Here is a 27082-nt window from a genome sequence, read left to right as displayed (position 1 = left end):
CCAGGTGTCTTAGGCCCACATATGCACAGCTTCTATGTGTGAAAGCAGAAAAGGAATCTGGAAGCCCATTCCCAGTTTGGGGGAATATAATTAAAGAAAGATACAGTGAGATGATGATTTATTCAGAACATGGCACCAACACTGGAAAATCCCTGGAATCTACCAGAGATACCATTTCACCATAAGGCACAACCTATACTGCTGCCAGCATTCTCTTCTGTACCACAAATACAGAGTATCTGACTAGGGATTTCAACTAATAGTATCATGCTATAGGAGAAAAAAAGATAAACAACTACTTCACAAAGTCTTACATAGGAAGATGAAGACACTGCATACATCTTCTCAAAGAATAGGCAGAGCAGCCCTCATATAACCCAGATATATTCTCTTCTCCTTACTGGCACAGGGAACAAGAGCAGACTTCAGCACTGAGGGAGCATTACTAGCCCAACACACCAAGGCAGCTTTGGGAAGTTTATCATTTTCACAATCTGATTGATTTCAAAGGTCACCCTGGAGAAAAAGGCTCAATCTGGTTCCTGCCGACACAACCACTTCCCACAGCCAGTATCTATTCTCTGCTCTTGGCACTCACTCAGGTGGTGGGACGTGGGTTGCACTGTGGGTATCTGCATCTTAATGGAAGTCTATTTTACTCCCCCAAAGCCTATTGTTCATTTGGAGGCATGGAGTGTTACTGATTGTTTCATATTGAAGGTCTTAATACAGGTGTGCACACCAAAGAAATAAAGACTTTCCGAGTAAGAAAAAACTTTGGAATTAAAGAATTATCCTAAAAATCTGAGCTGCCTAAAATACTATCGTAATTGAGGCTTAAAACTATTAGTAATTCCTTCTAATCAGCAAAAAAAAAAAAAAAAAACAAACCTTCTTTTCTTCATTTCACATCTGAGTTCATGGTGGATGAAAATCCAATCAGGGGAGCCTATCAGCACTAAAACAGCCCTCATTTTCCCCAGGTGATGGCCCTAGTTTACAGTTTATCACAAATTAACTCATTTGAAAAGCTCATGCAGTAAGGGTCCCAAACAGTGTGACCAGTCATCACTGCAGTGTAGATGGAAAAGATCACAGCCACACCATTAAAATTGCAGTCTAGGAGAATAAAATTAGATATTAAACAAAATTGATAAATTAGAGATGAATCTATACGATTTTGTGAGAAATGGCTTAGTCTAGGCAAACTGCTCTAGAGTAAACATGTTGCACTGATGAAATTCAAGAGATTGTCCAGGCAAGCCATATTGAAAATTAAGGTCCACCCAATCTTCATAACCAGGAATAATTTTATTGCTGGAGGCCCAAAACAGTGGCCTCTTTGTTACCTGCTTTACCTACTTCTCAGATGAAATGTTTTTTGTCACATGCTCAAAGAAGTAAACTGAAGATACAGTGGCCTCATATCTGGAGATGTCTAAAGTAAGGTAAGAGTTTGAAATCAAAATGCTCTGTGTTAAGGCTAAGCTAACAAGCTCTTTACAAATGAAATGGGGGCATTTAGGGAATTAAGCCATCTTTTAGCCAGGTATGTAGTGTACAAAAAGCTTCATATTTCATTAACTGTGGTGAGTACATCCATAAGCCCTACATAAACAAAAGGAATGTCATACCCAAAGCAGCTTTTGAGTAATTTTTATCTTGAAAGAAAATATTAGCCAATGTAACTAAGTATTTTGAGCAATCTTGGCAGAACTGAAAAATTATGCTATTATTAAGGCTGAGGAGTTTTCTACCAGTAGACGAAAGGGAATTTGCAGTGCTGTGTCTCACAAAAGACAGGAAGGCTTGACAGGTTGATGGGCAAGAACGATGCACACTCTTTCTCAGCCTCAGTGAGACAGCAGAACTCTCCACCAGCAACTGCCCCTGGCCAGAAAACGGTCTCAAGCTTGTTAACAGATTTTAGGCCCTTCTTGTGTACAAAAAAAAAAAAAATTCAATTTTGAGCTTGCAAATCAACAAAGAGGTTTTCTTTCCTGCTAAAATAGACCTCAGATTTGTCATAGTGGATAAGATGAAACAACCCTGTCTGAGAATCCCTCGTGGCAAGCTACTCTGCTGGTCAGTGCCTGCTCACTCATCCACCCAGGGCCACATCACTGTCACCTTCATCCTCCCACCCACGCCTCGCTGCTCTCTGAATGATGGCCAGCACTTCCCAGCTCTACAGGAATAAATCCCCAGACCACAAACCCCAAATATCCCTCCCTCCTACCCCCAAAGCAATGAGCTACACTGTTTGGCTTGAGTCACAACTTTTGTCTCCATCTTCTTCCCATGCATTTTACTCAAATTTATAAACAGAGGAAGAGAGCACTAGAGGTGCCACAAGAGGCATGAGCCAGGGATGCCTGCTCCACAAGAGCCATGCCCAAGGGTGCTCGCTCAGCCCATACAGAGCGGGGCAGCCCAGAAAACACCACAGTGCTGTTGCCAGGGCAGGGGAAGCTGCAGAGGTAGATGAGGAAGGAGCACGGCAGGCAGGCAGGCGTGGTGCTGGCTGCCATCAATTCGCACCTCCGCATTAGCTCTCTTCGCTGTGCACGTATGGGCTGTGCAGCCAACTGGCCAGCTGCAACACCCCCCTCGCTGCAGCCAAGGAGAGGAAAACATTGCACTCTTCCACTAAAATGACCCACTTTACTGCCACAAGAACTCTTTTATTCTCTTTGGATCTGCTGTCACGTATGCATTATTAGATATTCAATGGAATAAGTATTTCTAAATAGCAGGTGTGGTATCTTCTAAGTGAATTCAAATATTATGTGCATAGCCACAGTAAAGGGAGAAAACACAGCAATCAGTTTAAATATTGCTTCCTTTACTGATTTTCACAGTAGAACTAGTAAAGTATCTGTAGGGAGCTGAGACAATGTAACACAAAGTGATTTAACATTAAAAGAAGAAAAAAAAAAAAAAACAAGTTACTTCAGGGACTAACACTTTTCCCCCTTCAGCACATAAACACGTGTAGCTGTGTTAACTCTGGACACTATACATTTGATATGTACATATGTAAAATTAGAGACAAGTACACAGTTTGTTGTTATAACTCAGAAATAAAGTACATGCAAAGTAAAAGAAAAAAAAATGAAAAGCAAACAAATCTTTTTCAGCTATTTCCCCAAGAAATACCAGAAAATTATTTTTATTTCATCTTGTGGTATGGACATTAGTAGTCACTCTCTGACAATATTTATGTGAGAAACTTTCAAGCTATACAAAATTGGTAGTCATTATTCCTATTGCACAAAAGTATTTTCAATCTTTTTTTGCCAAACCATCACCAAAAGATGACATTATTTCAGAATATTCCCTGTATACTGCAGAGCAGCAGATTGTGGAAGTAACAAATATCTTACTTTAGTGGATAAAAATCAGGGGAGAAAAAGAGAGAATCAGTTCATAAAACCACAACTTACATAACTGGTTTTACTTAAATGAAAAACAAATCAACTGATCATTTCCTGGCAGATGAAGCATTACATTCAAACAGAATTTAAGAATTTTAGTCTTTAATTATTTAGCTATATTCTTACTATATTCCCTTTTTATTCAAAAACTTATTTTTAAAGCAAATAAATTTTGAAGGAGGAAATCTGCCTCAAACTACAAAAAGTTTGAAAAGGAAAACATCAAAACCAAATTATCTCAAAACGTATTTTTAACACTTATGTCCATGCTTCCTCTGCTGTTTGACTTTCTCTCTTGGCAAGAACATTCTAATAATTTTATAAGACTACCAATATATTTGTTTAATCCCCCAGTCCCAGCCCTCCAGAGAGGGCTTTTAGGTGGATTTGTTAATAAATTGTTAATACTTGGTTAATAAGCAGTGGCACGGTCTTGGCGGGAGAGTTTCCCAGGTGAGAGCTGAGCCCTCATGGATCCAAGTTCATCACTCGCCACATTGCTAATGAGACAAGTGCAGCTCAACACGAGGTTAATTGTCAGAAGCAATAATCCAAATTAAACTGGCCAACATTCAAGTAAAAGGTATCATTTAAAATATCCTTTTCCAATGAAAGCAATCTCAAGAGTTTATTTGCCTACTCAATATAGAATTCCAGGTTTTAAAAAAAACCTTCTTCCCCTCAAAGGAACCAAAGTAATTATTTTTAATACAGTGACATATGTTAGACAAAAGTATTAAGGAGGGGGCTTCATTCCCCTCCAAGTCTCAGTGGAATTTTCCCTTATGTGATCACACATCTGAGCTCAGATTTTACCCTAACCAATGAAGATTTTTTTGTTAAACAATTGCTATTAGCTGATGAGAAATCTTACAAATAATCCCGAAACACGGAAGATCTAGTGTGATGTTCCCAGCACTGAGAAATATAATTAAAACAACATGGGGAATTAAAAAAAAAAAAAAGTGAGAGTTCACAAAAACATTTGAGAAACAGCTCAAGTCAACTCCAAGCTCACTTGGTTTTGGCTGGGACTCCGGGCTCATAACAGCTTCAGCCTGCCAAAACAAATATAGCCACCCGTTTGTTCCCAATGCTTTCACCCAGGGAGGGACCTGCTCCTTTGCTTTCCCTGCTACAATAATGACATGTCTGCTAGGATTTAACTGGGGTTCATATCCCTGCCCACCTTTGAAACAAATATTATTCTGTTAATTGTGAGAATAAAAAGACTTAAGTGCCACCTCGGACTGACATAGTAACCAATACCTTCCAGATAATTATTATATGCTGTAATTAAAATAATGCACGTCATTCAGGCAAAATGTTTAAAAATACCTTGGGAGGAAGTAGTTGGGGATATAATTCCACAAGGAATCTGTTTAATAGTGGTTGTAACCATAGAGGAAAAACGTAGCATTTAAGATAAATATTATTAATTTACAATGCAGAGTTAGTATAAAAAAGTATCTAATAAACATGAATGCTGTGGTTGTATCTCCAATGTTTTATGCATATATATATACCCATAAGGAATGATTGCAACAAGTATGAAAAAGTCATTTTCAATTAACCTTTTTTTTTATTTTTAAAATTATCCAGTTGTCATTTTTAAGAAAAGCTGGTAAGTGGATAAAAAACTCCTTTTCAAAGCACACAGTCATCTATACTTAATCTCTGCACTAGTGACCATCAGAGTATCCAGATTTTCAGAACTCATAAATTTTAGCCTTGACCATGAGATCATTTTAAGGTAGGTAATGCAGTGAAAAACCTCTCAATTGAGTAACATTAAATGCAACAAGAAAGAAAAATGCCTCACAAAATACTAGGAAAGACAGTGGATTCAAGTAAGTAATATTAAAAAAAAATTTGGCTCAGCTTTTAATGATATTGCACAAGTGCCTTTCTTTTTCTAACACAAAGTTGAACTCTTGAATCACTACAGATGCCTTAGTCTAAGAGGTAGCTGGCAAACACGATGGCATGGAAAGCATCTTGCATTAGACACAGCCAGTTCCAGATTAAGATGCTGACATGAACTAGTTAGAAACATTTTTACATTTCTCTTTTTATAAATTCCCATTTGGGAACCTGCTGGTCCCTCTTCCAAACTTATAAAATTCAATCCACAGCATAGAAGCTTTGTCACATTCCATTCCTCGGATGCATTGGCCAGTCTACTGCCTACTCAGGAACCCAGGGGGACCAAGGCATTCCAAGGGGAACATACAAAATGACACTTTCAGTGTTCTAAAACGAACTCTGGAAGTTTGACAGAAGCACGTATTTACCTCTTTTAACCAGCAGAACCACCTGCAGCAAGCTGTGCTAATAGTACAACTAAAGATGACTTTTTGAAGACAAACAGGCAGTGGCAAAACTGAGAAGATTCTACAGCTCCTGAACTTTGACGTAGGTACTAATCCCAGGCTACTGCCAGTGCTCTTCCTGCCCAATTCTTAAGTGCATACAAAAGCAAACAGCAGATGGTCAATTCATAAAACTGGCAATATTGGCATAATCAACACGGAGTCACCAGCCTGTGCCCACATTCAGCCAAGCAGAGGCTGATTGATCAACTGAGATCAACAGAGTGAAGATCAGAGATGCTTGGAGAACACCTGCAGAAAGGACTTCACTCACCAGAGCACCTGAGTAAGGTTCTTCATGGTCCAAGGTAATGCATTTACAAAAAACACTGCTCATTTATTTTTCTATATAGTGGTTTGTTTTCGTTCTCCTTTTAAATCTGCATCTCCTGTGTCAGATGTGGGAAACAAGCATTTTAATCTTCATTTGTCCCCAAATGTTATCAAAGGACAACAACACAGTCCCACTTAAAAATGTAAGGAAATACTTTAGTGAATAACTGTTACAGATGTAAGGAGACAAAATTGGTTTTTTTCAGCATTTAAAGCAAAAAAAAAGTCCAAGCAACTTTTCTAATGGCACTAAAAAGACACTAGGCAGCATCCATTTTATCAGCTCTGTTTCTGATGCTTATTCTTCATCATTTCATTGCTGATTTGAAGAAGGGCACAACTGCAGTAAGGTCAGACCTGGTAAGTATATGAGGGGTTGAAGACAAGCAGTAAAAAACAACCTTGGGTTTTTCCTTTTTCTCTCAAATGAAGTAATGTACCATAGAAGTCTCCTTCTTGCCTGACACTGCACCTCCAGTAGCCAAGGGGCAAAAGGCACATTAGGACTTCTATCTGGAATAAACACAACGGTTCCTGTCCAAATCCAAACACAATGATCCCAACCCGGCAAATATCCAGCAACTGTATAGGCCAGATTGGTGAGGTTATAGTTAGCCATTTCTGTCAGTTTAAAGCCCAAACTGCAAATGCTTACTCAGTCTTCCTTCAGATTTAACAACTCAAGCACGCTGGATGATGACCACCTCTGCAAGGCTAAGCTGCTATTTATCATTAGTTAGAATTATACAAAAGCACAAAGACAGATTTTGAAAACCTAGAGCACATTCAAAAAATTACACTCTGCTCCAAGACTTAACACAGTAGTAGACTCTCACAGGAATAGCTATTTCGCTGGCAAGATAGTGCAATAATGCAATTACTGTCATTTAATTAATTTATATTCTCAAAATCTGTCTTCTTACAATTTCTGAGTATTTCACTTTAACATCAAGACAGGATTTTCTGCCCTGGTTTGCCATAGCAACCCTTGCAACAAATGGCAGTTGTCTATAAAAAGGAGGGACTCTTTGAGTATGCATGCATGGTTTAGTATGGTTTGTTTTAAAGCAGGTCAGAGCACAATGGACCTTTTCTACCATGTGGGATTGAACACCAGCAAATCTCACTTCAAGGGCTGCCACACTCCTTTGCAAAATGAAATGACACTGCTGCTAAGTCTGGATGTAATTACAGATATGAAAGGATGGCTATGAAAGTTGCTTGTATCTTCCTCTCCCTCCTCTACTCTAGATGTATTTGCCATGCAGCTGTTAACATCCTGAAAATGTAACATGCAGCAGACTTAACATTTCCTTTCATTTTAAGTATTAGTATATAGTGGTGACTATTAGAGCACATTTACCACTAAAGAATGAGACCTTTGTCTGTCCAGTGCAAGCAGAGCTCTGCTTTGCCTGCCTGTGCAGCCCAGGGCAAAAGCTATACCGGGAAGCCTTGACCTCCGGCCCAACAAGGACACTTAGTAGGGCTAAGGGTAATCCCAACTCCTCCTTGCTCATTCAGCTTCTTGAGCTGTTTGAAGTAATCATTACCAACACAGCTACATTTTGTGGTTATATTATAAAATGAATCATTGTTTAACAGTCCAAGATTGCTAAACTGGTGTATGTGTGGTTTAGAGTAGACACTGGTTGCTCAGACTCCTCAGAGCTGCACTCCCCCCAGTCCAGTCACAGCAGGGAAAGCACTCATCTTTGGCACTTCTCCAAGCATAGGATGGTGTAACTGAGCAGCATTTGGCCTCCAGTGCTCCTTCTCACCACCAGTTCCTCACAAGATAGCCAGATTTTTTTCAGCCACTTCCATATGAAGAGCATTTACCTCTAAGAATCTCTTTTCTACCCTTTTAAAACAACAACTTATGGGAATTAAAACACCTACCATTCTTTTTGAGGTACTCTGATTATACCCTCTGAAACATTACTTCTCAGTACACGTCCCTACAGGTACAAATTCTGTTTTAAGAGAGCCTGTGGAATATTTGATGTTGGGATTTGGTAGGAGTGAATGAATGCTCCGTTATTCACCCTGGTGGTATAGCAGTGGTTGTTCTGAAGTTTTACAATGCAGCATATTGCTGTAATGACATCATATGACATCATAAATCTCCCACAATTTCTAAAGCTTCTGATGAATGTTTCTCCATAAGCACCTTATTAATAATTTCTTTTTAAAAGAGTTCATAAAATAAAAATCTTTTGCATTTGTATATTATTTAGAAGTCTACAGACAAGTACTAACCACCTTGGGCTTTAAAACTAAAACTCTTTTACCTTAACCTTCACAGAAAAGAAGGCACCATCTTGATTTATAGATGCAGTCAAACAGGGTACCCTGCTTTCCACCCTACATGAAAACCTCACAAAAATATATGAATTTTAATTTAATATTTTTTAAAAGATCTCTGAAAACAAAAAGTTACTGCATTTCTCCTTATTACAACCAAGTCTTCATGTCTCAACCAAAAATAGTCCAAATTAACAGCTATTTTCCCCTTCTTATAAAACCTTCCTACATGCACATACATATTAGTCAAGTTAAAGACCAGCTTCTCAGTCTTTGCCAAAACAGTGGATATTTGCTATCCCCACCTTCAATCAAACACAGATGCACACACACAGCTAAAGCAACACCTCACTCTACTTTAAGGCTCTTTAATCCCAGGCTTCAAGTGTCTCCCTACCCTCTGCAGCTTTTTCCTTCACCCAGTCTTAAGCAAAGTACTTGAAACCAAGTCAAATCTTACATATATTAACACACACATATGGCTCCTTACTTCCAGACTTAGAGTTCCCACACTTCTAACCTCTGAAGACATAGGTTGTCTTTCTCCATGACTCCGAAGTGGTAAGAGGATTCCTACAGGCAATCCCTATTTTGTTATCCCAGTCTTAGTCACTGTGTCTCAGATAGTCACATAAGCAAGCAAGAACCCAAACCCAAACTTTGATGATATCAAATTACTCTGAACATAATTAAAGAAAGTACCCTGCAAAAGGATGGCTTTCATATAAGGAAAAACATTCTATAGTAAAATGGCTTTGGCCTGTATCTCCTGTAGCTAAATAACTCACTCAAGAATAGCTCTGTTGAGTTTGGTCCATATTAGGATGCAGATGAAAAGTTACATTGATGGAACACCTCAAAGAAGCTCTTTGCAAACAATTGAGTATAGGATCAGCAGCCACATACTAATTAATATACATGAAATTATGTCAATCTGGGTTGCCTGTGACCCCAACCCACCTCACAACACATTATTTACTTCTTCATAAGAAACAAGTTTGAAATACAACTGGAAATAAAAATCGTGTTTCAACCTCTGCTCTCAATTGCATCAGTGGAAATCAAAAATTCCACTGACTTCAGAAGCATTTGATTTTATTTACAGTTCTGTAACTGAAAACATGGCTTAATTTTCTGGTAAAGAATCCCTTATCGAATCTGCAGCATCAACAACTATGAACACTAACAGCAATGTGTGAGCTGATTTTGGACCCTACAGCACTGGATGCCATTTAATTTTTCTATTTCACTTAGCCTTCACACCAAGTCAAAACTTTCTAGTTTCATTTTTGGCTTTATAATGATAGTAACAGAACCCTGATTTCAGTTTCTACCATTGCAATGAATATTTTTCTCTGAGATATGCACCATGCTTATGTTTTAAGACATCAGGACATTATATTTTTAAGAGGTCAGGACATCATCTCTACTACTACCAGCTTTTTCACTCCAGTTCTTAACTCTTCCTACTAAGGATGCAAAGTTCCAAATTACATTGTCAGCCTGGGCTCCTCTTGCTGAAAATGTCACATTTGTGATGAGTGGTTCTTGCTTTGGCATCCCTGGTCCTTTCCCATCTCTCTTCCCAGGACATCTACTGGAAAGCACTGCTTTTCCATAACCTTCACTAAAAACTTAGCTCCCTTAAGTCACTTCCAGTCCCAATTTCTGTCAGTCCCTGTGTTGTTCTGCCAGAACATCTGTAAGATGCTAAATGGTATGTATAGTTTTAGGGAAATATCTAATCTGCTATTTTTGAAAGTTCAAATTGCTTTCTGCCAACAGCTAGGAATACGATAACAAGGTATTACTTAGTACTGAAATTCTCTTTTTTTCTGGGAAGAAGTAGAAAATGTATGAACTGTCCTACAATATTCAGTGGTTTGCTGAGCATAACTATGGTCCAGCCACATGCCATAGTGTATATATAGCCTTACAAGTTTATAACATACTGAGGTTTCTGCTTAATTTAAATCTGCTACTGAATTCTAATATCCATTTCTCTCATTTCCCCATCTCCACACATCCCCCACCAGCACTCAGTGCCAAAGGCTGAGAAATAACAAAAGGGCCACAGGAGGCCCCAGGCATGTTTTAAACCAACCAAGCCCCATGTAGGATCACACTGCCACATGCCTGCATGCCCGCAAAGTAATGTGCTTCAGAGAGCAAGACTGCATCCCAAAGTTACCAACCAGCTTCTTTTTGTTCCCAGCAAATTAAAATGCTTGGATTCTTTTCTATTCCATATTCTCATGCCAAAGACAGGATCATGCTAACAAGCTTCTGATGGAATCCTCTAAGAATTTTTTTTTATCTTTACAAATTAAATTTTTACAGAGAAGATGAAGCTCCCCTCATCAAGAGGCCCAGAAGTATGGGAAACAAAATGTCAAGAATTAACAATGCCAAATATTACACTCCCACACAGGGTTAATTTTTTTTCCAAATAGCACACAGAAATCTGTCCCACCCATCAGATGAGCTACTATACTTCTATTAGCATTCTGGCACCTCCTTCTGTACAAACATAGCCCTTTGGCTATAAAACATGTTATACAAAAGACTTAATCCATCAAGCACAGAAGTAAGGGATTTTTTTTTGCTTCCAGACGTGAACTGATCACTCCTCGGATAAAACAGCAAATTTCCCCCCAAAATACTACATCACACAACTAGCTGGATGTAAAAAGACATTCAGTAGGTGTATGAGATAGGGGAAACCAGGACCAGCCTCCCTTTATATAGAGAAATTCTTACGATACAAAGCCTGACTCAATGGGCCTATGCTCCACAATAAAATTAGAACATATTCCATCTTTCTCCCTGTTAAGTGACAAACTGCACCTCCCAACTGCTCTGGGAAATTAACTGCAGGTTTTCTAAAAGATAAATGCTATGCCAATATAAGAACTTATTTTGTCATAAACCAATTAGGTTTTGTATCTAAAAATATGTGGACAAGGGGCTGCCTATCTACTACAGGATATGCATGCCACGGCAACATTGCTGCAAATGCACATTTAGATAAACATCTTGCCATACTGCACATACAGGGGTTTTAATAGTCCTAACTACAATTCAATTAACAGCAGCTTGCACCCATACCCAGTTCCTGGATACGTGACCAGATAAAATCTAGAGAAAATGCTAAGCACTCAAAGGAAAACAAAGTACATGCTGTCTATTAATTGCACTGGAGTTAACACTGCCATCATGCAATCCTTGGTGAAAACATGACTTTTAAAATGTATTTTTTTAATTTCTTGTGAGCTATTAAAAGACATTCTATTTAAACAGCATTGCACAATTTCCAGACAACTGAATCTGTGAAAAAAGCCTTATGGCTTTGTGTCAGGTCTTGCCATATTATTATGGTGCAAAGGTTACATAAATTTATCTCCTTCTAATTCTGGATCTTTTTAAAATATGAAGACACTGGAGGCTTTTATTTTTTTCCCATCTGCAGCTAAGATTTCTTCATCTTCACATTTACATGCAAAATATGAATTTGTACACAAGAGACCCTGATAAAAAAAGATAAAGATTCAGGAGAAGCCTTGAAGATGTATTATGGCAATTTTGTTCTGTAACAGCCCCTCCTTCTACAAAATTAATGTTGCAACCCTGGGGCATCACAGTGCCATGCCAGTGCTACAGCTGTACCTTCAACTGCATCCCAGCTTTGGTCAGCAAGGAGAAGACTGGGACAGGGATTTGTTAGACCCCAGTGACCTGGTGCTGGTGCTTACTACACTACCAAAAAAATCACACTGCTGTCCCTCACAAAGTCATGACACTGCTATTATACACAGTTTAGAAAAACTTCTCTGTCTCCCTTTTATTTGCTTTCTCTCTCCCTACTTTCCTGTACTGATACAAACTCAAAACTGTGAAGCATATGAAGTTCTTACAAAATAAAGTTTTAATACAGAGCTACAGAAAGCTGAGGGAAAAAAAAAAAATCTCATATTTGTATAATTACAAAAGTGTTCCTTAACCTTGTTATTAAAATCACTTTGGATTATAAGGCATATTTTTTTAAAAGGGCAATCCACATTTCACCATAAACGCTGAATTTTTTTGTCTCGCATCACTCAAATGAGACCACAGAAGCTCTCTAGCTAAAATTATTACATTTCTTTCCTACTCGCCTTTATGAAGTGACATGCTACCCTTTTTGCCCCCTTATAGAAAAATTCAGAAATCCATCTATACATTGGGATCTACACAATTTGGCATTGATCTTTTAGTATATAGGAATAACAATCAGCTTAAGAGAAGCAGCTTTATATTAGTAAACTTCATAATAAAAGTACTTTGGGATAAATAAATAAAAGAACATCTCTGTTATGCAATTTCAAACTAATCCTTCTGATAAATGTATTAATTCAACCCTCCAAAGGTCAGTATAACATTAATTTGTTCCTTGCACTAAATATGTATTAGGGTTTAATCTAAGCTGGTTAAACAGACATTCAGCAACATTCAAACAGCCTTGGCACCAACACTGACACAGTGCAGTAAAAAATAGTAAATGTACTATAACGTATTTTAAACTTTCAATGCAAGAATACAAATCTGTAAGAGGCTACAAAAGACAAATCTTTAATAAATGCCAATTCCTACCAAATTCTGCCATAAGGTTAATATTCACTTCTCAGATTACTATGTCACTTGGTACTGTTTGACACCCGCTGGTTCCAAAGGACAGCCTCCTGTGTTTTCAAGGCAGGAAGGCAGAGCTGTTCAGGATTCCACTGCAAGTCACTGGGAAGGAGGGATATCCTAACTGTGCAGCAGAATGACATCCCCCTCAGGTTGTGTGACACCAATGGAGCCAGGACAGGACTCACATTTCCCTTTGCATCAGGGAAATGCCCCACATCCAGTAAACTGTTCTGTACATCATGCCCAAGAGGAACCAGACATTAAATCCTCCACCTGTGTGCTCGTCTACACTGCAGCACCTCTTACCTAGCTGGAAATCATTTTACATGCAGCAAGTCACCTTTTTGTTGAGCTAAAGCACACTTTTGGAATCAACAGGTCTTTCCTCTGTGAACAAAAGTTTTACGTTTGATCCAAGAAGCAGATCCCACTTCTATAAATGCACATAAAATGTATTTCCCTTGGAACAGATTTATCTCGTTCTGCATAGGGTTTTATTTTATGGATGGGCCTGGGTTTTGTTGATTTGGGTTTCTTCATGGCAATTAGCTGAAAAACACCATAAGATGCATTGCTAGAATGACTGCTCAACAAATAGCACTTTGCATGTTATTGTAAAATATTCATACACTCAGCCCAAACAAATGTCTGTAATAAAAATACTGCTATATATCTTCATTTGTACTAGAACAAATCCATTTTATTTGTTCATTCTGTGTTTTAGTGTCATAGGTCTTTTAGAAAAGATAATTTATAATCCCTTATGCAATTAGATATGAAATTAAGTTGTCTTACTCTGCAGAAGAATTTATAATGAAGAGACCAGGTTCAACCAGTTCCACGGAAAATATTTTGATAGCATCAAAAAAGAAAGCATAAAGATCTTTGGTGTTTTAACAAATTAACACATGCCTTTTTGGTAAGTTACTGTACATGCTGTTAATCTTTTAATTAGGTTCTCAATTTCAACATGCATTTATGGTAGGGAGGATTTTTAGTGATCAGAAAATGCAAATATATGGTGTTGCTCAGCTCTTTTAATACATATATCAAAAAAGTAAACAACCTCACCCCCTAAAAGAACCCTAGTAACGTGTAGTCCTTTATTTGAAAGGACAATAAAATATTAATAAATCTCTATTAATATTACGAACAAACTACCACTCTTCATTTTATTATTCAAACACATACAGCTTTCAGACTGAGAAAAGTAAGACTTATTCTCCACGATTATGCCACAGAAAAGAAAACTTATGTTTGTAATGCATGCAGCTTTTAGACGCACCACCAACACTTAAAATATGTAATTGATCTTATCTATATACATGATACACATTTGAAGCATGTTCTATGGTAGCATTTCATGAAATACCAACCTTCTTATGCTGACTGCCACATAATACTGCCTAAGCATCTCCTCCTAGGATCTTGAAAAAATACAGTATTATCTATAGCTCATTATTTGATAGAATTTTTTCCTCAAGCATTTGGTCCAGCCTCAGTTTCAACACAAGATAAACACATTTTCCCCCACAGATTATTTCATAGATTCTATAGCTGGTACTGAAGAAAAACATACTCAGAAAGGCAGACAAATTGCCATCAGTTAACAATCCCTATGCCAAGGGACATTTTTAACATGGTGTTGTCTCTGTAAAAGTAGGAATTATCTACTAGCTACACCACATAATGATTTTTGTTAGAAAAAGGAAAAAGGCCAAAATGTGGCTAAGCAGTAAATATATTATAAAAACAAAGTATGAAAGCAATTTAGCTGCGAATCCTGACTGGCACATGCATCCTCCCTCTAGCTTGTTTGAATTTAACTCTTTGTTGGTAACTTTGAAACAGCCAGGTAAAGACAAAGGTGCTATACATAGAAAACAGTATGGGAAGTAAAAACAGAATAAAATACATACCCCAGATCCCAGGGTTATTCTAGCTTTATTGACATTTACTTCATTCTAGAAGAATTATTCTTCATTTGGAATAAGGTTGAAAGTAAAATTGCCCATAAATACACAGTGAAAAATGCCCCAACCTCATCTCATCTAACCTCATGCAATGCCTTTTTTTTAATCACACCTGTATAAACATATATTACTTTAAATTGTCTGGATAAATCAAAGGTGTTTACTGGCCAAAAGATAAGAGTATGAGCAATCCTCCACAAGCCCTCCACCAGTAAGGGAAGATACGTGTATGTATCCTGAACAACCAGGTAGCTCAGTGGATGGGAGAAGAGTACACACACCCACTTCCCTCAGACACAGCTTGAATTTGAACCTTCATCAGTACTCTCAGAGTGGGTTTCCAGTGAGCAGGATAGTAGGTAAAAGGAGGTTACTAATAGCATTGTCTTTAGCTCATCCTTTCCCATTCCATTAAATGTAGCCATTTAATCTGCTGCAGACCCCCGATGACAAAGAATGCAGGAGGGCAGATTGCCCTTGTAAAATCCAACCCGTATGAAAGGACCCAAACATCAAACACAGCTGCTGACTGACAGCTTCATTTATATTCCAGTAAGGACCAGGAGGATTAAGGCCAGGTCCTTTCCACAATGCTCATGAACAGCAGTAAGAAATCATCTGAATTGATCCTTTGCTGTCACTGTCAGGAGGATCTCTCCTGAAGAAACAAAGGACACCGAACAGGGGGTCAGTGTGATGGCCTCTCTTTTGCCCTTTTAAACCAGGAAACACTTTCTGTTTATGCCCCTCAGATTTTCTACACCTACTTTGTTAGGTTTTCAGTTTAAAAACAAAATGGTTTTCATACTTAATTTGTCTTCATGGTTAAAGGGGACTGATAAGTATTGCTTTACACCATAAGGTTCCCTGGAGCCAAGCACCTTTGCTCTCCACATGCCCAAAGCAATTCCCCCAAACACGAGCAGCAAGATTCAGAACGGGACACTGATGATAAATGGACTTCAGACAGAGCAGCTGGCAGAAAGTGCTCTGTTTTCTCTCCAGCAGCACAGCCAGTGTAAGTGCTGCACAGGGAACCTACACCCAGGGCAAACCAGGGATTTTGAAAGGTGGGGTTTTCTTCTAAATAAGCAGAAGCCAATCTAAGGGATGTGCCCTACCTCTGTTAGGTTAAAGAAGGAAGTAGCTGGGGGTGGGCTCGGTTTTGTGTGCCTGTGGGGAAGGCAGAAGGGCAGGGCAATCTGCAGCTGGAACAAAAAAGCAAACTCTTCATGCCAGTGGGTTAAAATGCTGCTTCCTTTAGCTAGAGGAGGGGATGGAAAAAAAATTCAGTAGATAAGAGTATTTTTAAAAATCTAAAAAAGAAAAGAGAAAAAACAAGGAAGGAAGGAAAAAAAAAGAGCTACTCTAACATGTTAACCAGCACCAAGCTTTTCTCATCCTACTGAATGTTTAAATATTTAGCTTGTTAGCTAACAGGCTGTTAACTGCACCTCATTTTCCTTCTCTGGACATGGGAAGACCTAGCCTAACCTAATTTATTTCCACTTTTAAACAGAGCATTGCTTCATTATCAGATGCATGAAGAAATAAAAAAAAAGAGACAACAAAATTTTATTTTTAATTAAAACTAATAAAGACTATTTCTCAGTTTTATTCAAAACCACCAGTGTTTCTCAGACTAGAAGAGGATGGGTTTTTAGCTGAGTGGTTGAGAAGGGAAATAGGAAAAAATCTAAATTTATTCTATACTAGTATAAGTTTTTAATCAAGTACACACAGGCCTTTCAGAGTGAACTTGATTTTCATTTCACCCCAAACTACTGTAATGGTTGCTGTGACACAAAAAAGCCTGTGGCTCCATTTCCCCAGCATTTCTTCACTGGTTTGTAACACTGGCAGAGTACAGGCAAACCTTTCCCTGAAGAGTACAAAGATTCAATGAACCTCTGTCCTGCAGTGTTACCTTTTTGCACACAGCCTGCAACACACAGTGAATGGAAAGTATTAAAGAACGTGGCCCTCACCAAACTAAAGCACTGATTCGCTGTTACAGCCTGAGCAATATTGCTCAGAAACAGAGACGGAGGCAAGAACAAAAGGTTTAATGATTTCTTCCCAGAGCACAGTAGAGTTTGATCCACTGTCACCATGGAACAAACAAATGACACACACAGCACTGCAACAGGTTCACTGGAACCCACGCAGCTGTCACCAAAACATGATGTGCCCCAAAGCTCCCAACAGCAAAGTCCCTTTGCAGGTATGTGGGATCTCAGAGCGGGATGAAAGGGTGTCTGACTGCAACAACCAAAGCCCATTGTGTCCACTCTGCTCCCTCCTTTCCCCCACCCTCTCCCCTGCTTACGAGCCTGCTGCGCTCAGTCACAGACCGCAAATGAGACGGAAAGCAGCGTCAGAAGTGCTGAGCTGTTCAGGACTACCTTTACATACCCTCCTTTAAGCTGTTCAAACACTAATAAATTACCCATTTACTTATACTACCCAGATGTTTGCCATCTAGAAAAATTAATTATTATTTGTAGAAGGTTTTGTTCCATCTCAAGAATCCTGTAAATAATATATTGGGATCAGAATGCCAATACCACACGCTAACTTTTGTACACCAATTTGGAGGGGGGTGGCAGGGAAGAAAAGGAAAGACAGACATTTCCTGACCAGTAGTCAGACGTTAAGAACCTTCAAAGAGAGATTATCAAAAACTCAAGTGCTCACTGGAGATTATGCTGTTTGGATAATGAGGTTATTTAAAATAACAGCACAAATGGAGAATAAGGATGACAAGTAATCTGAGATTAATTCATTATTTCTGAGCTTTTGCTTCCACATATATCTTATACTTTTATATAAATATGTATTTGCATGCATGTATCTGTATAAAATGTGTGTATACTAAATTATATCATATATGTGTTCATATATATAAACCAAAGTAAAACTTAAAATATATTTATAGATACATAAATTGAATATGACATTCTAACATTTCTTTATATGTCACATTTTCCATAAAAAATGCAACACTAATTTTAGCAAAGCCTACAAATACAAGGAGTCTCAATCTTTGTTCCTTCTTTTTTTTTTAGCGTAAGATTTCTTAAGAGTTCTGAGGAACTCTCAAAGAGAATTCTAGGGCTTTAATTGAAATGGCATGAGATGCTGAATCGTTAACAACAGTGTCTTTCAATCCCTGTGTCCATTATGCACAGAAATGTCTATCAAAACCCACAAAGAATGAAGAGGTTTTCAATATTCTCATTAAAATGTGACTTTGTCTCATAGTTCCAGCTAATTGAATTTCACTTACAGTTGTCATGAAGTTTTGTAGGGTAGGCAAAACAGCGATTTGCTGGTAAATGATGTATATAGGAAGAGAAATAAATATTTGAGAAGCCCTCTTTTGACAAACATCAGGGAAAAGACAAAGAATACAACTCAAGCAATGAACAGTTCAAGAAGGAGCAGCTTTATACAAGGAAAACTTTGATCTGGATGGCTGAGTATCAATCACTGCAAGAAATCCAGTCTACTTAGCAATCTCAGACAAATTGTCATTTTGCACAGCAGTTTACTGCAAGATGTTAGTATGAGCTGTACCCCTCACAAATATTACTGTTAAATTATTTGATTTTGGCCTTTTATAATGCCACCTGCAAAACTGGAGAAAAGAAAGAAGAGTTTACCCATTATAAATATCCCCAGTAGAGGCAAGAGGGACAAAGGGGATTACTAAAGGTAGGGAGCTGTTAGAGATGGTGTAAAAGTGAACTGATGAAAAGAAGTATGAAGAGCATTGGGTGAGTTTCTTTCATTTGTTTTGGGGTGTTTTGTTTTAAATCATACTGGTTTAGCAGGGTGAGAATAGTCCATGTCTAAAGAGTTTGAGCTCAGAGAAATACAGCAGCTTTCTATAGATTGACAACTGTGTTAGGTGAGACCAACATGCTGTCTCTATTATAAAGTAAAGGTAAAAAGTGGCAGCAAGGAGTGACAGTCAGGAAGTGACCCAATATTTAGCTGGTTGATCACTGTATCATCTTGTTATTTAAGATATTATATCCCCAATGTCTCTCCTATTTATTAAACTCTTCTCACTAGAAAATCTTTGATCACTTGAATAGGGAGCCATGACACAGACATGACTGACAGTGGGCTGAGGGGTCAGAAAATCCCAGATTATAGTAGCCTCGTAATTTATTGCACATTACTCACATAAGAAATCTGAACTCAGGTTTCCTCTCATTTTTTCCCCATACTGCTACCTTGCACTTGTGTAGAAAATAGCATATCTGATCTTCCCAGCTACAGCAAACTTGGCTGTACACATCAAGCACAGTTCAGCAGGGTTTTGCCACACTTTTACTGCACCTTTCTTGATACAGAAATATAAAACCAGCTTGTGCATGTGTGTTCAATACAGCCTCCAGCTGGTATGTTCCCCTTTACCTGACATTCAGCTGGAAGCTATTGCACTTCTGGAGACAGTGCAGATGGGGGTATTTCAGAGGATCTTTCCCTACTAATCATCTGCTCAGGTCCTTCCAATTGCCTCAGAGCCCTACCCTCTTGTACCAGCTTAGGCAAATCCATTCTCTCATTGGTATTTACACCCTTCAAATATTTGTACACATGGTTATAATCCCATAAGGGGCAAGATGGTCATGCTGCCCTCACAAAGGCTAGCCTGAGTGAAGGAGCACAGCACTCGGGCTGCCACATTCTTACACACAGCAGCCTGGGGCTTGGAATGATTCGCTGAAGAACACCGTGTGACACAGAGCTGGTCTGTGCTTTGAAGTAATACTAAAAAGCAGGCCACAAGTGCAAGGGGCCTCCAATTGACAGCAAAGAGCAGGGCTGAGCACACGCATTTAAACTCTTGAAGGAAACGAACACACTTGCAGTCTGGGTTATTTCCTGCCCCAGCCATGTGCACTATCAATCCAGAGGAGAGTTCTTAACATGTCTGTGCTTTAGTTTCCTTCCTACACAGTCAGGAGAGCACCCTTTCTCTCCTACTGCAGCTGACTGCAAAGACAGCTCCATCAGTGCTCCAGAACACATTTCTCTGTAGAAGCACCAAAGCCAAGCAGACCTGTGACTGCAAGCAATATCAGAGCTTCACAATCAGGCAGCTGAAGCAGGACTGGAATAGGTCCTGAGGTACCTCTGGATGTCAGCTACTCTGGCCGGGCACGGCCCAACAGAATTCTCCTCTTTTCCACTCCAGTGATGTAAGGCTGACCAGGGCTGAGATATCTGATCTCTGTTCACTAAGCCACAATCCTCAGAGAGCATCACTCACCTCTGAATCTAGCTATTGCAACTCCACATGGCAAGGTATGATACTTAAAATTTTCTTCCTTTCTTGCTCTTGTACTACACCTTCCCCACTGACCACTGCCAACCTCTCCTTTCAGCCTTCCACTCTAATCACCCACACACAGCTCTATGCAAGCACAAGTCTTCCCCCCTCTCCAGTCTATAGACAGCATTAGAAGAAACTGGGCACAAGAAGAGAGGTCTCTGAGGCATAAATGCAAGGCACTGCCTCTTTTGCATTGGTCTGCTCAAGGTAATGAATTGCTTAAGAACCAGAGCTTGACAATAGCTGTCTACAGTGACAAGGATGGGAAGGATCTCTTGCTCTGTGTTAAGTTCCCTCCGCTGTTTTCTCACTCCTCCTCCTGTTCAGCTTGACATCTGAGGACAATTTCACTCTTCTGTACACCCCTTTCCTTGCCATGGCCACACACAAGCTAACCCAAGCAAACCATCCTGCCAGTGCCTGACTAAAGCTGCCCCAGAGAGCAGTCAGGGCAGGCACTCCACACTGCCCTGGCCAACACACCGAGCTCAAGTACCTGACAAGAGAAGGCAAACTCCATTTCAATTACCCATTCATCTCTGCTAACTTCTGCAGACAAAGCACATCAGTTCCATGTACAAACTCACAAGAGCTAACAAGGAACCTGTCAAAAGAAAAAACACATATCCACAGGAAATCACACTGTTTTCTTTTTCACGTGGATTCTAAGAAAGTAGATACTAAATGCATCAAACTAACACTGTTGTTCTTCCACCCCACAGAGGAGGGAATCAGCTTTCACAGCAGGTCCCAAAGCCACAGGAGAGCACAAAGGGTACATCAAATTTCAGCTACTTTCATACTACTTTGGTCCCAGCACTCAGCACTGTGTATTCTATGTACCTCCTACCAGTTGCCTTCTCTTACATAGCCCTGGTAGAATACCTCACCCAAAAGAAAAAAATTTTCATCAGGGCACATAAACTTTATTAAGCTGCATATAGAACAGGTGTCCCTTTAAAACATGACTCTTTTCCTCTCTAAAAGGCACATGTAGCAGGTTCCCTACTGTCAGGTGTAGACTCGAGTGATGAAAGAAAAATACATAAATGTTTATTAAACCTCTGTTGCCATTTACACCACCAACTTTCACACCAGTGCCAAGCTGTTAACAAATTCCCATGCTGTTCCAGAAGACATTTCACAGCTCCTGTCAGAAAAGGGAAGTTTCACGAGGGCAGCACTCGCTGGAAAAAGTCTCTGCTCCCACCACCATCAACAAGAAATCACAAACAGCTGTTTGTGGAATAAATGTGTTCTGCCCAAACTGTGTGGGAATAAAGAGCTTCTTCCAGGGAGGAATGGGGCCACCTTCATATATACCCCCTGATATATTTTTGTCCCAACACTGTTTGTACTAAGACTTACCAATTTACCAAGCAACCAGGAACAAAAATGATCCATAATAAGCCAAGTGACCACAAGCCAGTACACGAGGCTCAGGCCAGGTGACCACTGTGTGTGTGTGTGTTACAGCTCAAATGTTCAGACGCAGCATCACTCCTTGGGGAGTTCCGCAGCTCCAAGCTGCAGCCCAGGCTGGCAGCCCTACAGCAGGGCCTCTCCAGACACACAGCCCCCTCAGGGAGACACATACCACCTACCACTCTGTGCCATGTCTCCTTTCTGCCAGCCAGGCTTTGCTGTGCTGCTGTACAGCTGGGAAGCTCAAGGCAGGGTCCCGCACACAAGGCACACGCCAACTTGAGCCTCGGCAGCTCTGAAGGGCTGCCATGGGGAGGGGAGCTGCAGCAAAGGCAGAGTGAAATCCTACAGCAATTCTCTCTTCTGCCACAGCTCTTCTATCTGCCACAGAAGTCCCTATTCTAAAAAGAACAGGCAAAGACAAGATGCTTCATGCAGGATGAAGTGAATTACCCTCGTCATCCAGCCAAATTGAAACAACTCAAAAGGTGATAACTGTTACAGGCTAAGTTACAGCTTAGACAGCTTTTACCAAAATACCAAAACTTTGACAAACTCACTTACTTTGTCCCTGGAGGACATGGAGACACCTACTCATATCACTGTTTTGCAGAGCATGATGCTCAGAGCATTTTGAAAAATGCACCTGCGGGACCTTCAACCTCCCATGCAGATCCTGTAATTCAGCTGACCATAAAAAGAGCTAAGTGACTGTTTATTAATATGTTTTGCTAACAGAAATCAATTTCAAGCACTAGAACAGAAGCAGATTTGTCCTACAGCCATAATGAATAAACTAAATAGCTTTATCTTTCCCACCTTTTTAATATCAGAAAGTTGTGGGCCCAAATAAATCCTTATACTAGCAATTTAGTAGCATGCTTCTGTCAACTCTAGTTAACAAATTAGGGTCCTACAGTCTATAAATTTTTGCATTAAACAGAACAATCTCAAATCAATTGGCTGTCTCCACCTGTACCTCACCCCTCAGCTTACAGACAGCTAGCACAGAGGCAAGATAATGCAGAACACGCTGCATACTTCAGCTTCATATCTCAAGATCAGCATATATTTGTTGAAGATGTCTAAAAGATAATGGTGGACTGACCCTTCAGTTTGAATGTAAATAACCCTACCAAGAGATTTGTTAGCTGATGGATGTTTAAGGTATTTTCTGTCATTCTAAATATTATACCATGTGATGTTAGAGGAATGTAATAGCTGCCTTTAAGATGAAAATACCTTAGTTTTTTCTTTTAGACTAATTGCAATAATTAGAGATTCAGCTTCTATTTTCTAGTGGAGTTATTCAAGCAGCACACCAAGCGACAGACCAGCATCTGAACCTGCTCATTGTTAAAGCCCAAAAACGCAGTGGCCATTTCCTCCCTGCACAGTGACTAATTTGCTTCATGAGTCAATCTGTCTCCTTCCCTCTATTCTCACAACAGAGTGATGCCACAAAAGTAAGGTTCCCCCAGGTGAGATGCTCAGCCTGTGTGGGTCACTGCACTGGATGACATGGCCCCCCTGGAGCAGGTTTTCTGCAAAGCCCGTTCCCCTTCGGAAGTGCCAAGAATCAAATCTTGGCCACCTAATGCAGCATGTTCCACATGCTAGCTCGCAACACATTGAGCAACTGTGTTAACTGAGATGGATAGTGCTGTCAAACAGAAAGCTGGCTCACCAGGATGGAAACAGTGGGATATGATTACCTTCTACATTCAGGAAAAAAGAGTTCCTAAGATGACACAAAGCATTTCATATTAAAACAAAAACAACTACCTTCTTGCAGGGCTTTTACTACCATATTGTGTAAATAAACACATGCACATAAACTCTGCCTATATGAAGAACCTGAGCCTCTCTCACAGACCAGAGTCTGACAGAGGAAATGAATCATTATCACCCTGCTTGGACACAAGTTTGCACAAGGAGCCCATGCGATTAACCACTGCCTGGAACTCCTGGATTCAATACCAGCATTGCTCCTTCTGTTCCCATGTCCAAACACCTAACTATAAAGCAACTCAAATCAACAGAGAAAATGCAAATCCCCAGGCAAATTGCTTTTAAACTACTCTAAATGTGCACGGGTTTTATTGGTGATATGGAGAGAAAACAAACTTACAGGCTTCTCATCCAAAAGAATAAGCACTGAAATAACTTGTTTGGTATTATAAAGCCTCTTGAAATTTGAAGTTCATTCTGGAAAGATTTTTCCCAACCCACCACCTCCTGCCCATCTCGCTCAACATTACAATGTTAGGTTTCGGTTTTTTTAAGCTTATATTTTGGGTAGAGAGAGGAAAGCTTTGTTTATTTTAAGATTTTGCTGCTAACAAAGAATAATCTCTGAGTGGAAGGGACTACAGTGCTTTACAAAGGGTTTTGCAGCAATATACTAGGTAAGTGAAAACAGAAATCAGCTTGCACATTTAGTCCTACAACAAATTGCCATAAAGACAGCATGCATATATATGAAACCATTATCTACAATGCATAATTTAAAAAATGAAAGACTACAATATGCTGTTCAAAACCGCCCTGATGTCGCCCTAAGTTTTAAGATTTTCTAAAGCTCTAAGTTTACATTCTTATAGAAAACTTTCTGTAAATAACCTATTGTTTTACATTCCTTCATAAAAACAGAAAAAATTAATGTACTAGCAGTTTGCCCTAGTAGTCTGTACGAGTAGCAGTGTCATTAGAAATGCAGTATATTCACCCTCCAATCCACTGTCACCTTTAAAAAAGTATAAATATTAGAATCAGAAATCAAGCCTCTCTTTGTTACCTTTACAATAGCAGCAGCTTGCATGGTATTTTCACGTGTCATATAGTAATACCCTGATACAAAGAGAAATACTAGATACCAGCTGGCTGTACACCTAAAGGTTCTATCTTCTGAGCTGACTTCCTGGAAGCAGTAACCTGCCTCGTGGTGCAGAACAAGTGTGTCATGAATATCCTGACTGATCATTATCAACAGATTTCACACTTCAGCAAGATCTAGATAATGCTTTCTAGACAGGCTAAAAATGTAGGGCTTATTATACACCTAGTTTAGGATTAAGCAATTAACACAACTGATATAAACACTTCCAAGATTTGCTACCAATTTTCTAACTTTTTCCTTACATCAAACAACCTCAGGTGCTGTCTTCTGCAGTGCAGAGAAGTGGGAAAAAACTATTGAATACCTTGTGCCTGAGCTGCAGAACTGTGGGAATACCCCAGAGCCAGGAGCGCTGTCTCCACCAGCTGGCTAAAGAGCACATCTTTGCGAACCAGAACGAACTCGGCATGCTCTTCTCGATTATCGTATTCAAGAGAGGCGTCTGACTGCTCCACCACACAAAAGACTGGAATCATCAAACCTACATGGAAAAAAACACCAAAAAAAAAAAAAAAAATCAACAAAGCATCAATAAGAGGAACATAAACTGTGTCATACATGTCTAATTAAACTTATAAATTAACACACCTCCTAGAAGACTCATCATAAGTGGAAATCTGCCTTTCTTCCTTGTAGGATAACTTTTGTTTTCTTTCCAAGGAAAATACTGAAGTCTCATCATTTCACTCATTTAAAAACCACACTAAAAGCTCTAGAGAATACAGTTCAGGAACAGAATCATAGCCAGCACAAAGATGAACAAGACTTACTAATAAGACTTTTTCAACACTGCCGAAGTTTTCTGCAGTTCCATGAATGTCTCTATTTCTTTCAGGTAAGTTCTCCACGTTCAGCCATATGAAAACCTGACCCACAAATGCTATTTCTGTTTTTCTCTACACAGTGAGCATATGGAGAAATCAGCAGAGGCTGGTCCCTTTGGGGGGGCCTGGGATATTTGTGCGTTTTCAGACCATGGCCAGTCTTCTCACTGTGCAAGGAAAATACTTTTGGATTTATTTTGTTGAAAATTATAATCTTGTGTTGGCAGCTGATGGTCACTCAGACACCCAGAGAGACCAAAGGCTGTCTTTCTGCTGCACCCATGAGGAATGTGAGAACAACTCTTTTGGAAAAAGAATCAAGGATGAGGAGGAACCACAGAAGTGAAAAACCCAGGGGGTGGTCTGGATTCAATTTTGTTGTGTTTTATTGCAAATCTACTTTTGTGGTTGCAGGATCAAGTTATCTATGGCATTAGATAAATTGTAAGGCATGAACTTTAAGGGATTCAAAACTACAGGCAGTAGAGAAATGTGCCAATTTGCAGAAAGCCCCACAGTGCATTCCCAGAAGGAAGAGGGAACAGACTGAAAACCTACAGAACTGCATGGCCATTTCCACCACCTGCTATAGGCCAGTCTACCTCTAGTCACAGACATTTTTTACATGGTTACATATCACTTGTTAGTCCCTAGGTAAACGAGAAAATATTGGTGCAGAGAGCAATCTCAGCCTAAAGCAGTTTTCCAAATGTGCCATCTAAGGCTCATAATGTTACCAGCAAGTTCACATCTAAATCCTCTTCTTCAGAATGAAATATAACCAGTGGACAATAACTAGAAAAAATATATGAGTGTATTTATGAATTTCAGATACAAATCATGTATTCCTGGACCAGACACTTCTTTAAGGGACAAAGAAGAAAAAGCCACATTTCAGTTCTCCTTCACAAAGTCTATTAAATATTTTTGAGCTACTGTCAGTAGCTTCAAAACCTAGTATCTATGAACCAATAGCTGTATATTCCTTCAGGGGAGTCACTCTGCCCTGGAATAAATACAGTCATAACAGTATCTGCTAAGGAACTTAAATACTCCTTGTCTTGAATTTCGAGAAACTAGATCTACTTTAAAATATATTTTAGATACACAATTCTCATTTAGTGACTTATCTAGCACAGAGTGGCTCTCAATTTGACATTCTAACTGCACACGCTACACACTACAATATCCACTTGATGTGTTTCAGTTCTTTGTTTTAAAACACACCTCAAAGTAACATGAAAGAAGGTTACAGCATCACATTGATACTGCTCCCTCTTCACTGCTTGATTCTGGGTTAAACTGATGCATTTTGCAAGTTCAAACAGCCAAATTCTAACACATAGTGCTAAAAAAAACTCAGTGAAAAAAAAAAAATCTCTAGGTGCTTCTGTGAAGAGACAGCACATGGGTGATCATGTTCCTCTGAAATAAGTAACAAAATTTCTTTTCCTATCAAAGGTTAAAATTTGAATTCTATTTGTCCATACA

General features: G+C 39.3%; 1 protein-coding gene across 4 annotated transcripts in view; it reads right to left on the bottom strand.

Annotated features, from left to right (window-relative positions):
* The window catches only part of SATB2 (SATB homeobox 2), a 137521-nt gene that overhangs the window by 83068 nt on the left and 27371 nt on the right, over positions 1-27082 (bottom strand). For all 4 annotated transcript variants that reach the window (XM_021555445.4, XM_085585253.1, XM_021555443.3 and 1 more), the window contains one exon: positions 25072-25248. In XM_021555445.4, the coding sequence (XP_021411120.1) occupies positions 25072-25248 (177 nt within the window). The remainder of the gene's footprint in view (positions 1-25071; positions 25249-27082) is intronic.

Source organism: Lonchura striata, chromosome 7, assembly GCF_050655825.1.
Source record: "Lonchura striata isolate lonStrDom1 chromosome 7, ASM5065582v1, whole genome shotgun sequence".
Lineage (NCBI taxonomy): Eukaryota > Metazoa > Chordata > Aves > Passeriformes > Estrildidae > Lonchura > Lonchura striata.
This window is presented reverse-complemented; position numbering and strand designations above follow the sequence as displayed.